The sequence below is a fragment of the Carassius gibelio genome, chromosome A23 (assembly GCF_023724105.1).
Source record: "Carassius gibelio isolate Cgi1373 ecotype wild population from Czech Republic chromosome A23, carGib1.2-hapl.c, whole genome shotgun sequence".
NCBI classification, from domain to species: domain Eukaryota; kingdom Metazoa; phylum Chordata; class Actinopteri; order Cypriniformes; family Cyprinidae; genus Carassius; species Carassius gibelio.
In genome coordinates this window covers 25,478,062-25,492,942 of record NC_068393.1, presented here as the reverse complement: position 1 = coordinate 25,492,942, position 14,881 = coordinate 25,478,062, and the positions used below count along the sequence as shown (strand labels likewise).

Sequence of the window (14,881 nt, the reverse complement as noted above, 5' to 3'; positions counted from 1 at the left end):
GTTTTTAGTATATTTTTTATTGCTACGTGGCAAACAAGTTACCAGTAGGTTCAGTAGATTGTCAGAAAACAAATGAGACCCAGCATTCATGATATGCACGCTCTTAAGGCTGTGCAATTGGGCAATTAGTTGAATTAGTTGAAAGGGGTGTGTTCAAAAAAATAGCAGTGTGGCATTCAATCACTGAGGTCATCAATTTTGTGAAGAAACAGGTGTGAATCAGGTGGCCCCTATTTAAGGATGAAGCCAACACTTGTTGAACATGCATTTGAAAGCTGAGGAAAATGGGTCGTTCAAGACATTGTTCAGAAGAACAGCGTACTTTGATTAAAAAGTTGATTAGAGAGGGGAAAACCTATAAAGAGGTGCAAAAAATGATAGGCTGTTCAGCTAAAATGATCTCCAATGCCTTAAAATGGAGAGCAAAACCAGAGAGACGTGGAAGAAAACGGAAGACAACCATCAAAATGGATAGAAGAATAACCAGAATGGCAAAGGCTCAGCCAATGATCACCTCCAGGATGATCGAAGACAGTCTGGAGTTACCTGTAAGTACTGTGACAGTTAGAAGACGTCTGTGTGAAGCTAATCTATTTTCAAGAATCCCCCGCAAAGTCCCTCTGTTAAAAAAAAGGCATGTGCAGAAGAGGTTACAATTTGCCAAAGAACACATCAACTGGCCTAAAGAGAAATGGAGGAACATTTTGTGGACTGATGAGAGTAAAATTGTTCTTTTTGGGTCCAAGGGCCACAGGCAGTTTGTGAGACGACCCCCAAACTCTGAATTCAAGCCACAGTACACAGTGAAGACAGTGAAGCATGGAGGTGCAAGCATCATGATATGGGCATGTTTCTCCTACTATGGTGTTGGGCCTATTTATCGCATACCAGGGATCATGGATCAGTTTGCATATGTTAAAATACTTGAAGAGGTCATGTTGCCCTATGCTGAAGAGGACATGCCCTTGAAATGGTTGTTTCAACAAGACAATGACCCAAAACACACTAGTAAACGGGCAAAGTCTTGGTTCCAAACCAACAAAATTAATGTTATGGAGTGGCCAGCCCAATCTCCAGACCTTAATCCAATTGAGAACTTGTGGGGTGATATCAAAAATGCTGTTTCTGAAGCAAAACCAAGAAATGTGAATGAATTGTGGAATGTTGTTAAAGAATCATGGAGTGGAATAACAGCTGAGAGGTGCCACAAGTTGGTTGACTCCATGCCACACAGATGTCAAGCAGTTTTAAAAAACTGTGGTCATACAACTAAATATTAGTTTAGTGATTCACAGGATTGCTAAATCCCAGAAAAAAAAAATGTTTGTACAAAATAGTTTTGAGTTTGTACAGTCAAAAGTTGACACTGCTATTTTTTTGAACACACCCCTTTCAACTAATTGCCCAATTGCACAGCCTTAAGAGCGTGCATATCATGAATGCTCGGTCTTGTTTGTTTTCTGACAATCTACTGAACCTACTGGTAACTTGTTTGCCACGTAGCAATAAAAAATATACTAAAAACCTTGATTATTCTGGTTAGTCACATTGTACTGCTATTATTTTGAACAATACTGTATATAAATAAAGGTGACTTGACAGTAAATGGAGACCAATGCTAACCTGTCAGTATGCTCAGCTCTTGTCATGGCTTAAGACTAAAATGCACATCCACAACTTTGAATATGGTTGATTCGAGTTTGAATCCAACTTTAACTACAACTTTACAGAAAAGTTTCTACAATATTTAGTATTAGCTTATAAGACGTGACTGTCAGTTTATGTGCATATGACATGAATTTTCAGAAAAATTAATACAAGTCGTAGTCAACCAGACGATGAACACTATGTAGCAATATTTGTTAATGTACCAACATCTTCTCATTATAGCTTTGCAGTCGCTTTTGCCAAATCTGCTGGAATGAGACATTAACAGTTAACATGATCCCCACCCAGTTGATCCATTACACTTCTGCTTTTAGCTCTTTTACAGAATCGTTGGGTGTTCGTATATATCCAAGTGTAGATCACGAGTGCTGGGGTCAGTACAGTCTATTACTTCTCTTACAGTTACAGACACAACCGAATCAAGTGTACTTTGTTGCTTTTTGAGCGCTAGCTTGATACCGTTAGCTATAGCGGGGTCCCGATCTTCTCTGGAATCTTTTAATTTTGTCTCTATTGGCGACTGTTCAGTCTCTCTTTTCTGAACCTCTTTGACTCTTTGACTTTAACTCGTAGTGGACGAGGTAAGAAGTGGTTCAAAATCTACTGACAGGATTTATACAAATTTTCACCTGATCTTCAGAAATCAGAATAATGTGATGATTTACTGCTCTAGAAACATTTCTGAAACTGTGATACATTAAATTTTTTAAGATGCACAGATGAATAGAAAGTTCAAAAGAACAACACAACATTACATTTACAGACAGCTTGTGATTGCAGTTTTGCTGAATGATGTCTTAATTCCGAGCAGCCTTCATCATGCCATGCTTCATCATCCTGGTCTTCCTCCTCATACGGTGCTTCATCTTGACGAGCAGCAGCTGTCAGAGCGACAGGAACCAGGATCATCGACCGCGTGTGAGTTGTGTGGGTCAGGGACTGACCGCTGTTCCCCAGGGCATCCACACAGACACACAGGTCCTGGTTCTCACTGGAAACCAGTTCACTTCTCTGTCCTGGTCCATGTATTCTGGATTCACAGAGCTGCACGAGCTGGACCTGAGCCACAATAACATCAGCACACTGCAGCCGCCGGGTAAACAAGCACACACTATATAGATATACTTAGATAGATAGATAGATATAGATATATATCAGTCGTGACTACTTTTGGGAATAGTTTGTAAAATAATTTATTAAAGGTGCAATAGGTGATTGTCTTCAGAAACATGTTTTGTTATGTTGGTTGAAAGTCTAGCAATCATTAAGTTACATGGTCTGATTTTACTGTGTTTATTAATTCTGTGGAAGGCATAGGACCAAGAATGGCAGACAAACAACCCGGTCTTTCTTCCTGGTATTGTAGTACTTTTAAAGTTTTCTCACCGGTGAATGACACATGATGTAGCCCAGCCAGGGGCGGCGTTAGGGGTGGGCGAAGGGGGCTGGAGCCCCGAATGTTTTCAGTAAAGCCCCGAATGTTTTTATTACCACCATGCCATCAATGAGTTTTCATGCCCAATAAAGTAATTTATATTAGAATTTAAATAAATAAATAAATATCTCTCGACTCAATTCCACAGGGTCTGTAAATTTACCCAAGTAAGTACGCGTTGTCATTCACATCCGACAAAAACCGCCCACTGAGTCTAGTGCTTGTGACTGACATGTAAACTGGCCAACCATCGATGAGCGTCTGTACGATCAGCCAATGAAGTGAGATCTTTTGGAGGCAGGCGGTTTGTTGGCGTGTAGTATTTTACTAGATCAATTTATTCGAAAATTAAAATAGATATTTCAAAATGAATCTTCTTCTTAAAAAAAGGAAGTAAAACCCCCCAGCCAAAACACTTGAATGCCGAGATACAACAGCTTACTTCAGGTATCTGTAACTTTTATATTTATTTTTCGGTTTTAAATTGTGTCTGATTTAACGTCACATTTTGAACATCGAACAGTTAACAGTCTGTAGGACACACACACACACACACACACACTTTTTTTTCCGAATGAATCATCCGTTTCTAACGAATCCATTGATTAAATGACTGACCGACTCACTCATTAAGGCAGTGGCATGCCGCCACCTAGTGGCAAAGTACCATTCTAATTTTTTTTCATAATTTCATATTTCTGTAGCCTATTCCAAATTGTATATTTGATACATTAACCTTCTTATGATCATTTATGCAATTTGTAAGTGCTGTGTAAGTCCTCCTTCAAAAATATAAGTGCAGAGCCCTACGTTTATAATTATACTTGGCTTTAAACACAGAGATAAAGTCCTTTGACCGGTGTATCTTTATAGAGTAAGAGTGTGTCAGTGCACTGCTTTGCTTCTTATCCCTGTTCTACCAGGACGAGTGTAGCCAGTCAGGCTTGATTGGAAAATAAAATAAAACAGAGACCGAGACAAAAAAAAAAAAAAAAAGTGAGATAGAGACACAACATCAGCATATGTGTCAGAATTCAAGGGATAAACTTTAAATAAAATGTTTTAGATTTGTTTTTATTGTTTTTGTATATTTTAAACTAGGTAAATCTTTCTGATTTATTAAAATAAAAAGTCACATACATGGATCTCCACTCACCCTAGAACCAACCCTGCTTATGACAACAAACTGTTAGAAGAAAGGGATCATTGGGGTTCTGTATAGAACCATAGGGTTCTTTACTCAACTCCAAAGAACCTTTCATGCTAGAAAGGTTCTATAATGACAAGAAAGAACCGTTTTGGCACAAAGGGTTCATATTTTGAATTTTGTGATCATTCACATGCATTCATAAATTCATTTGAATACACCGAATAATGCAGTGAAAGAACGCACTCAAAATGCACACGCGCACTAGTATGACTTCATCATATAACTTTACATTAGCCTAGATGCATGCACTTTTTAGGCACGATTTGTTTAGTTTTTGAATATACTTGATACTGTTAAAAGGCACATCATTAAAACAAAAAATACAAGTTCACATTTCAAACCTAAACAAGCGTGGAAAATTTAATTATAACTAGCTACTAAATTAGTTACAAATGCCTATCCATATACAGCTATGATTTACGAACACAAACTGACTCAAATGATTCGCGATCCCGCTATGAACTCCCGAAATGATTCAAATGATTCGTGATCCTCAAACTGATTCAAATGATTCGCGAACCCGCTCCAACTCCCAAACTGGAGTCAGATGACTCAAATGATTCGCGATCCCGCTATGCACTCCCGAACTGTTTCAAATAATTTGCGATCCCCAAACTGACTCAAATGATTCGCGATCCCGCTACGAACTCCCGAACTTATTCAAATGATTCGTGATCCCCAAACTGACTCAAATGATTCGCGATCCCGCTACGAACTCCCGAACTTATTCAAATGATTCGTGATCCCCAAATTGACTCAAATGATTCGCGATCCCGCTACGAACTCCTGTACTTATTCAAATGAATCGCGATCCCGCTAAGAACTCCCGAACTTACTCAAATGAATCGCGATCCCGCTACGAACTCCCGAACTTACTCAAATGATTCGCGATCCCGCTACGAACTCCCGAACTTATTCAAATGATTCGTGATCCCCAAACTGACTCAAATGATTCGCGATCCCGCTACGAACTCCCGAACTTATTCAAATGATTCGTGATCCCCAAATTGACTCAAATGATTCGCGATCCCGCTACGAACTCCTGAACTTATTCAAATGAATCGCGATCCCGCTAAGAACTCCCGAACTTACTCAAATGAATCGCGATCCCGCTAAGGACTCCCGAACTTACTCAAATGATTCGCGATCCCGCTACGAACTCCCGAACTTATTCAAATGATTCGCGATCCCCAAATTGACTCAAATGATTCGCGATCCAAATTGTATATTTGATACATTAACCTTCTTATGATCATTTATGCAATTTGTAAGTGCTGTGTAAGTCCTCCTTCAAAAATATAAGTGTATAGAGCCCTGCGTTTATAATTATACCTGGCTTTAAACACAGAGATAAAGTCCTTTGACCGGTGTATCTTTATAGAGTAAGAGTGTGTCAGTGCACTGCTTTGCTTCTTATCCCTGTTCTACCAGGACGAGTGTAGCCAGTCAGGCTTGATTGGAAAATAAAATAAAACAGAGACCGAGACAAAAAAAAAAAAAAAAAAGTGAGATAGAGACACAACATCAGCATATGTGTCAGAATTCAAGGGATAAACTTTAAATAAAATGTTTTAGATTTGTTTTTATTGTTTTTGTATATTTTAAACTAGGTAAATCTTTCTGATTTATTAAAATAAAAAGTCACATACATGGATCTCCACTCACCCTAGAACCAACCCTGCTTATGACAACAAACTGTTAGAAGAAAGGGATCATTGGGGTTCTGTATAGAACCATAGGGTTCTTTACTCAACTCCAAAGAACCTTTCATGCTAGAAAGGTTCTATAATGACAAGAAAGAACCGTTTTGGCACAAAGGGTTCATATTTTGAATTTTGTGATCATTCACATGCATTCATAAATTCATTTGAATACACCGAATAATGCAGTGAAAGAACGCACTCAAAATGCACACGCGCACTAGTATGACTTCATCATGTAACTTTACATTAGCCTAGATGCATGCACTTTTTAGGCACGATTTGTTTAGTTTTTGAATATACTTGATACTGTTAAAAGGCACATCATTAAAACAAAAAATACAAGTTCACATTTCACACCTAAACAAGCATGGAAAATGTAATTATAACTAGCTACTAAATTAGTTACAAATGCCTATCCATATACAGCTATGATTTACGAACCCAAACTGACTCAAATGATTCGCGATCCCGCTATGAACTCCCGAATTGATTCAAATGATTCGCGATCCTCAAACTGACTCAAATGATTCGCGAACCCGCTACGAACTCCCGAACTGACTCGAATGATTCGTGATTGTCAAAATGACTCAAATGATTCGCGATCCCGCTCCAACTCCCAAACTGGAGTCAGATGACTCAAATGATTCGCGATCCCGCTCCAACTCCCAAACTGGAGTCAGATGACTCAAATGATTCGCGATCCCGCTACGCACTCCCGATCTGTTTCAAATAATTTGCGATCCCCAAACTGACTCAAATGATACGCGATCCCGCTACGAACTCCCGAACTTATTCAAATGATTCGCGATCCCCAAATTGACTCAAATGATTCGCGATCCCGCTACGAACTCCCGAACTTATTCAAATGATTCGCGATCCCCAAATTGACTCAAATGATTCGCGATCCCGCTACGAACTCCCGAACTTATTCAAATGAATCGCGATCCCCAAATTGACTCAAATGATTCGCGATCCCGCTAAGAACTCCCGAACTGACTCAAATGATTCGCGATCCCGCTACGAACTCCCGAACTGACTCAAATGATTTGCCATCCCAATACACATAATGCTAGAAAAGTGTGCACATGAAGAGAAATAAACAGCAGATGTTCATGTTAACAACTTCTTTTACTTGAGCAAACGCTGCTAATACACATACATGTTAATAAAGTAGTAAATAAAACAAAAAATGAATGTTTTAATGCTACTGAATAAAAATAAACGATCCAGTCGAAAGTCTCTGCTCATCATGACAGGACCTGGATCAGTGAGCTGCGTCTCGGGCCGATGACGTCACTTCCATGGAGGCATGCTGTACACGCCCCCGTCCATTGACTCCGCCCCCACGTCAAAAACGGTGCCACAAAGAGTGACGTGCAGAAAAGTGAAGCGCAAAGGAAAAATGGTATTGCAAGCTCAAACTAGACTGACACGCAAAATAAAAGCAGCGTTGCTGCTACGTAATAGATATGACCATGGAAAATATGTATTGCAAAATCATTGCTTTCGCGCTGTTTCATTTGTTTTGCAATTCTTAATTTTTGTTTGCAAAAAGCAAATGTATTTTCCTCAATACTTTAAATAAAATGTCTTAAATTTGTTTTTATTGTTTTTGTATATTTTAAATAAGGTAAATCTTTCTGATTTATTAAAATAAAAAGTCACATACATGGATTTTTCTGGGCTAAGCCCCAGATCTCCACTCACCCTAGAACCACCCCTGAGCCCAGCCGTTCCCACTTCCAGTTCTTGCGCTTTCCGTTCTGCATATTTTGCATGTCTCGCTGAGTTAACACACCCAATTCAGATACCAGCTTAGAAGAGAGATACATGCATGAACTGTGTTCTGATTGATATGATCCCTACACAGTTTTCATCGCTCCCTGCTCCCTGAGCAGGGGTTTACCTCATTCCGAAATAGGGGATGGAATTGGGAACCGCTGATAAAGCTTATTGTAGTAAATAATGTTATCTCTGGTGTTCTGGTCTGTGAGTGTATACACCTCGACACTTGGTCAGGTGGAGCCGGGGATTGAACCACCAACCTTCTGTTTTGTGGACAACCTACTGTACATGAACCACTGAGCCACTACTGCCCCTAGAAATTGTACAAATTGTATCTTTAACTGTACAGGAGTGCATTTCCCAAAACCATAGGTGTTAACTAAGTTAGCAATTTTGTTGGTTGCAATGCAATTTCCCATTGCCAACCAACTAAGTTGCTAACAGGTTAGCAACTATGGTTTTGGGAAATGCACCCCAGAACCGCACCGAACCGTACCATGCAGTGGAAAAGTGACAGATGTCTGTGTGTGTCTCTTTCAGGTCCAGTGCTGGAGAAGCTGAGCGTCTTGCGTTTGTCTGGTAACATGTTAACTGGTTTGGGAGGACTGGTGTTCCGCTGCGCTCCCAGTCTGATGGAGATCTACTTAGACAGGAACCAGATTGGTTCCCTTCAGAACGACACCTTCAGTGACCTGCCGCGTCTGGAGGTCATTAATCTGTCTCAGAACAAGCTTCCTGTGCTCCCTCCTCGTCTCCTGGATCTCGTGTCCTCCAGCAGCCTGAAGACCTTTGACCTGGAGAATAACAGTGTCTCGCTGATGCCCGATGGGTTCTTCTCGTCCAAACCTGAGCTTCCTTATGTTTACCTGACCCACAATCCCTGGCTCTGCAGCTGTGCTGTCGGATACCTCCACAGCTTCCTGAACGACCAGGAACACAACATCTACATGCACGAGGGACTATATAACATCATCCCTGCCGCCGACTCTGTGCTGTGTTCTGGACCTCCTCACCTGCTCAGACGACCCATCATTAAGCTGGAGGAGAGCGACTTCTGTCCACCAGATCCCCCTCATCCCAGCGGTGACCAATATACCAAACCCTTTTGTATTCTTTCAGATCTTGAAGCACCCCGTGTTGTTCCGACAAACTAAGTATAACCAATTTCCCCAACTCAGACGCCGACTGCTCTACAGGACGCTGCCACAGACGCCCACCTGCTCCATTCCACCAAATCATGGACCTCCATTGAAAAGTATTGGGTCACTGAGACCTGGACCAACATCTGGTATAAATTCTGGATATTTTATCTCGACTCCTACCAGTCTCTATCTTCCCACTTAAGCCGTCCAAGAACCAAACACATGGAAAACACTCACGGTCCAACCAAAAAAGCGGACCATTAAAACATGGAAATAATTGCCTTATTTACATATACATCTATTAATTCACCAGAAATGACTTAGTCCAGATCAAATGTTTAACAGCTTCAAACCATTGATGAATTGATCAAATAGTGTAAAGATGTGTCAGATTGCTGTTATACCTGACAACACAACTGAACCTGTTATTCGTAATCTCACCTGTGCTCATATACCTGTATATTAATCATAGTCAGATGTGTAGAATTCATGCAGAATCTCATTACGCTTCTAGATTAGTTATCCTACATTCCATTATTATATTAAAAATGGACTTTCACAGTTTTTAAGACCTCTTTGGGCCGATTCCCAAATCCATATAGAGGTCTGGAATAAAGCATGTAATGTAGTAAAATTATTACATTTAATCAATGTAACTGAATAAAGCAGCGAGACACAAACAGGTCGAGTGAAGTGGTGTTTATTGGAGCTTTGTGTGACAAACACTGAGAAACACTGTGAGGTTCAGATGAAGCACAGATCCGGTTCAGACGGTGGAGAACTTGGGAAGCTGGTTCCCGAGGATGACCTGTCTCTCCACACCCTGCTCCGAGATGACCGCTAGTCTGACCACTCCACCGCTGGAGCCGTCCCTCTCCATGGCCAGAGACAGCGCTGCACACACACACACAAACTATATTAGTTAAGTCACTGATTAATCAAAACCAGTCCTGAAAAGATCACATTATAAAGAGACTTCATATTTTAATAGGATCAAATGATTTGTTTTGTTGTTGTTGCATTTAATAAATTACACTTCCGGTTGGTTTGGTAGCTTTTTTGTAATTGTTTTTTTTTAATGCAGGAGTTTACTGTATTTACATCATTTTGACCAGTGTGTGGCGCTGAAGCTTTAGGTGCAGTTTAGAGAACAATAATCCAAATTGAGATTAAAGACCATTTAGAGGACAACAAATATGAATTGAGAAATTAAAAAGTAATTCAATGATCCACTTGATTCAACTATTCTGAAAAGCTTTAAAATCACAATTTAGAGAAAAAGCTCAGAATTTATGAAAGATTGAAAAGCTCTGTGTGTGTGAGTGAGAAAGAGAGTGAGAGAGTGTGTGTGAGAGAGAGAGTGTGTGTGTGAGAGAGAGAGAGTGTGTGTGTGTCTGACCTCCTGCGGTGAATTTGAGACACTCCTCTTTGCTCATCCCAGGTCTGTAGTTGGAGTCCACGTATCCGTAGATGTAGCTGCTGCCGGATCCTCCGACGGACACCGGCTGTCTGGTCATCATCCCTCCGACCGGCACGGTGTACACCTGACACACACACACACACACACACACACTCAGGGAGCCGCTCTTCTCCATCAGGGATCAGACTCGTGCTGGAGCTGTACCTGTCCTCCTCTGCGAGGGTCCCAGCCGCCCACGATGATGCCGGCCATCAGCTCCTCTCTGTACCTGTAGCACATGTCCCTGAACAGACTGGCAGCGGTCTGCACCAGAGGAGCCTCATCCAGCTCGATGCTGAGGACACAGAAGAGAGCGTGAGAGCCTGAGCGAGCGCTGGACGTCCCGGCGCAGGAGCCCAGCCGCTGTACCTGTGGAAGCCCAGCTGGTAGGTGACGGCGTCAGCGATGGCCTGTGTGTCCGCCGCCGAGCCCGAGCGACAGCACAAGATCCGCTCGTGGATGGGAGTCAGCTTGTCCGTCACACGGTTAGCGATGTAAGCTCTGCACGGATCACATCAAGCGGTCAGACAGAGCACAATCATCAGACTGATGTAGAAGCGGTCAGTGTGTCTCACCCGGTGGTGGTGCGGGAGTCAGCGCCCATCACCACTCCTCCGTCAAACTCCACCGCCATGATGGTGGTCTACAAACACACACACACACACACACACACACACAGAGAGACACACACAGGAGATTGTGTCCAACACACAATAATAAATATTATTTTATATAAAAATATAAACTTGCAGTTTTAAGGGAAAATAAAAAAGGTTTGGAGAAAATTCAGTCCAAAAATTAATACACTCTCAGATGATAGGGGGGAAAAATAATAAAAGATTTTTTTTTTAAATCTGAGCAAAAAGTAATAATTGTGAGATAAAAATCATAGTATCAAGTAGAAAATGTTAGATAAAAAATAATTCTGAGAACAAAGCATGTCAAACAGGGAAAAAAAAGCAGTTTTGTGAGAAAAAAGCAATAATCACGAAATTAAATAAAGTTATTGTGATACACAAACTTACAATTTAAAAATATATCTGAATTAAGAACGATAATTTTGATTTTTTTTACAGAGATTAAAACGTTTCATTCTGTTATATCATCAGATCTTTCAGCTGTGAGATGATAATAATCTCATAATTAGTGACCGTGCTCCTATAATAATGAATAAATCCAGACTCAGTGGATGTGTGTAGCGCTGAGCTTCACAATCTGCTGCATCATTCACCGCAGAACCACCAAACAAACGCGTTTCTATTCACTAGAACTCAGTCATGTGAGATTATTATTAGAGTTAGAAGCGCTCCTCACCCCTGTGCTGACTTCTCTCTGCGTCCAGTCAGGATATAGATCATTATAATTGTTTAAAGTAGAAATGTTAGCAGGAAACTGCAGCACTGTTGCCATCTTTACTATACAGCGGTACTGAAGGACCCCGGGGCAGGAGTCCGCATAAGCGCCTGTTTTAAACGATCATAATCGCCTGATAGACCACAAAACACAACCGTGAATTGCATTACAGAGTTAAAACTTTTTTATTTTAGTTTTTTTTAAATAATGGTAATTTGAAGCAAATTAAATTGATATATTGTTGTATGGCGTTTTGTTGATAATCGTTCAGGCAGCCGTCGAGTCAGTCTCCGGACAGACGCCGCGCGGAAGGTAAACAAATAATGACAAATAATAACAGTATATACTAACAAATCCATCGACATTTCGCTTCATATGAATTAAACACAATACAGATGATCGAGAGGGTGTAAACACGTGTCGTGTTTAAATCATTTCCTTTAGTCATGTGCTGATTGTTGTTAATCGTGATGTTGAGCAGAAACGAGGTTATGATTTTAAACTCTCATCATCATCAGTGTAATCAGTGTGATTTCTGTGATTTCTCTCAGATGACTGTTCATAACCTGTACATATTTGATCGCAATGGCTCCTGCCTTCATTACAGCGAGTGGAACCGCAAGAAACAAGCAGGAATCTCCAAAGAAGAGGTTCAGAATCTGTCTGTCTGTGAAGTTATGGATCAGAAAGACTTGTCATGTTTTTAATATGTTTGTTATGATGATTAACTGGATGATAAACCTCATGAGCTACAGGGCATACGATGCTTCTTTTATCTTTCTTTTAATGTTAATGTCTCTTTCTAATCCCATGTTTGTGTTAATGTGGTTCTGTGTAGAGTCACGTGATGTTCTGAGAGATGAGAATCTGTTAGTGATGATGATGATGATGATGATGATGATCTGTTGTGTTCTTCAGGAGTTCAAGCTGATGTACGGCATGCTGTTCTCCATCCGCTCCTTCATCAGTAAGATGAGTCCACTGGACATGTATCCTCCCTCTCGTGTGTGTGTGTGTGTGTGTGTGTGTGTGTGAGAGAGAGAGAGAGAGAGAGAGAGTGTTTGTGTGTGTGTGTGTGAGAGAGAGAGAGAGAGTGTGTGTGTGTGTGTGTTTGTGTGCGTGTGTGTGTTTGTGTGCGTGTGTGTGTGTGTGTGTGTGTGCTAGTTCTCCTTGACTCAGTGCTTCAGGAAAGACGGGTTCCTGGCGTTCCAGACCAGCCGTTACAAGCTGCATTATTATGAAACTCCAACAGGAATCAAACTGGTGCTGAACACTGACCTCGGTGTACCGAACTGTAGAGACACACTGCAGCAGATCTACAGCACTGTGAGAAACACACACACAGACACAGACACACACACACACTCACACACTTTCTCTCTCTCTCTCTCTCTCTCTCTCTCTCTCTCACACACTCTCTCTTCTCTCTGGTGACTGTGTGTGTGTGTGTGTGTCTGCAGCTGTATGTGGAGTACATCGTGAGGAATCCTCTGTGTGTTCTGGGCGAGTCTCTCCAGAGCGATCTGTTCAGCAGCAAACTGGACTCTTTCATCCGAGCGTTACCGTTCTTCAGCGTCCGCGCCGCCTGAACACACACACACAGACACACACACACACTCTTACTCACACACACACACACACACACTCACACACACAGTCACACACGCACGCACACACACACACACGCACACACACACTCTCACACACACACACACACACACTCACACACTCTCACTCACACACACACACACACACTCTCACACACACACACACTCACACACTCTCACTCACACACACACACACACACTTCTTCTGTTCATCATCACTGTTGATTATTGGAAGACTTGATCAAAATAAATGACTCTTTTTTTAACTGAAGCCAGTTTTTGTGTTTGTTCTCGGGACATGATGGTAAAGATTTCACAAAGTGTTATTTTATTTATTTATTTCTTGTTTATTGTTGTTTATAAAGCTTTCGGAGATTTAGTGTAGAATAATGTCCAAAACTGTATTTATTGGATGTTTGCTCTGACAGAAACAATGATAATTAACGGTTTAGAGAGACCCTTCTGTGTGTTGTGTATCTGTGTCCCTGCAGCTGCTGATAGTAGTGTCCCGAGACTTGAGCACAGATCTGTGTGTGTCGGGGAAAATGATTACCGTAGTACAGCTATAAGGACAGCACTTCTTCTCTGTTTGGTTCTGTGGCACTGGATGTCAGCGGGCTATAGCTCCAAACCAGAAGATCAGGTCTTTCTTGATCAATTCTGATGTATTTCTCACTTCTTTCTTCAGAATATTTCTCCTGGTTTCACAGACAAGGCTTGAACCTGTAGACCCAGACTAAACTGAGACTGAGCTGTTTCACCTCAGAGATTTGGAAGATTTGTGAGAAATAAAGAACAAAATCTGAATTGTGAGATGCATCTGGCATATCTGAGTATTATTATTATAATTTTTTTTACCTTTATTTATATAGTATTTATAAACTTCTCAAGTTCTGTACTCTTCGTGGGACTTTCCTCATCTTCTTACACTTGTGGTGTTCCCAGGTCACTTCTCTCATTATTCTACACATACTGTATTCAGTGTTTGTCTTCAGCTGGTTTTCTTTACATTATTTCTTTTTGTCACTGATTGATCTTAGGCCTCACTGATCTGAGCTTATGAGTGGAGCTGACAAAAATATCCACAGAAAAAGTTGTTTTTTTCATTCATAAACTCATAAACTCAGATCAACGAGGCCTATGAATCGGTTCTAAAAAGAAATAAAAAACCTGTGCTGATTACAAAAAAGAAAAGTGGTGATAATACAGCGTGATGAAAGTATTTCTGCTTGGTTGAACCGAATGTAGCTCAGACTCATCAGATCTAATCAATCTGCTTCTAATTAAAGTGTTTGAGGAACTGAAAGCAGGAGTTTTTAAAGAACCCGCTTCTGTCCGCTCGATCAGTTTTACATCTCATCAGAAGGAGGCGCTGTTCACAGAAAACACACATTCCTCCCAGAATTCCTCAGCATGTCACAACAGCTCACTTCTGCACTGGTTTAACTCTTTCTTCATCTGTTCAGCCGCACACAGTGTCCTCCTCACCGTCCAGAAGATCAGCCTCGTGCTGGAGCTC

General features: G+C 41.0%; 3 protein-coding genes across 6 annotated transcripts; 2 read left to right on the top strand and 1 right to left on the bottom strand.

Moving 5' to 3' along the window:
• Window positions 1–1,926: 1,926 nt before the first annotated feature.
• On the top strand, window positions 1,927–9,628 carry LOC127944264 (platelet glycoprotein Ib alpha chain-like). 3 transcript variants are annotated; one of them, XM_052540143.1, is made up of 3 exons: window positions 1,927–2,041; window positions 2,480–2,764; window positions 8,342–9,628. In XM_052540143.1, exons 1-3 carry the CDS (start codon window positions 1,942–1,944, stop codon window positions 8,953–8,955), a joined length of 999 nt encoding a protein of 332 aa, XP_052396103.1. In that variant the 5' UTR covers window positions 1,927–1,941; the 3' UTR covers window positions 8,956–9,628. The 3 variants fall into 3 exon arrangements, with proteins under 3 accessions (XP_052396103.1, XP_052396104.1, XP_052396105.1); XM_052540144.1 differs by lacking the exon at window positions 1,927–2,041 and adding an exon at window positions 2,048–2,249; XM_052540145.1 differs by lacking the exon at window positions 1,927–2,041 and adding an exon at window positions 2,048–2,249 and having other exon boundaries at window positions 2,449–2,764.
• On the bottom strand, window positions 9,628–11,840 carry LOC127944265 (proteasome subunit beta type-6). Its single transcript, XM_052540146.1, has 6 exons — window positions 11,717–11,840; window positions 10,978–11,045; window positions 10,772–10,903; window positions 10,568–10,697; window positions 10,343–10,487; window positions 9,628–9,837 (listed from the first exon to the last, which is right to left on the bottom strand). Exons 1-6 carry the CDS (start codon window positions 11,810–11,812, stop codon window positions 9,710–9,712), a joined length of 699 nt encoding a protein of 232 aa, XP_052396106.1. The 5' UTR covers window positions 11,813–11,840; the 3' UTR covers window positions 9,628–9,709.
• LOC127944266 (trafficking protein particle complex subunit 1-like) lies at window positions 11,788–13,633 on the top strand. Of its 2 annotated transcripts, XM_052540148.1 has the most exons (6): window positions 11,788–11,928; window positions 12,027–12,067; window positions 12,307–12,405; window positions 12,674–12,744; window positions 12,943–13,081; window positions 13,216–13,633. In XM_052540148.1, exons 3-6 carry the CDS (start codon window positions 12,307–12,309, stop codon window positions 13,342–13,344), a joined length of 438 nt encoding a protein of 145 aa, XP_052396108.1. In that variant the 5' UTR covers window positions 11,788–11,928; window positions 12,027–12,067; the 3' UTR covers window positions 13,345–13,633. The 2 variants fall into 2 exon arrangements, with proteins under 2 accessions (XP_052396108.1, XP_052396107.1); XM_052540147.1 differs by lacking the exons at window positions 11,788–11,928; window positions 12,027–12,067 and adding an exon at window positions 12,136–12,162.
• Window positions 13,634–14,881: the final 1,248 nt, after the last annotated feature.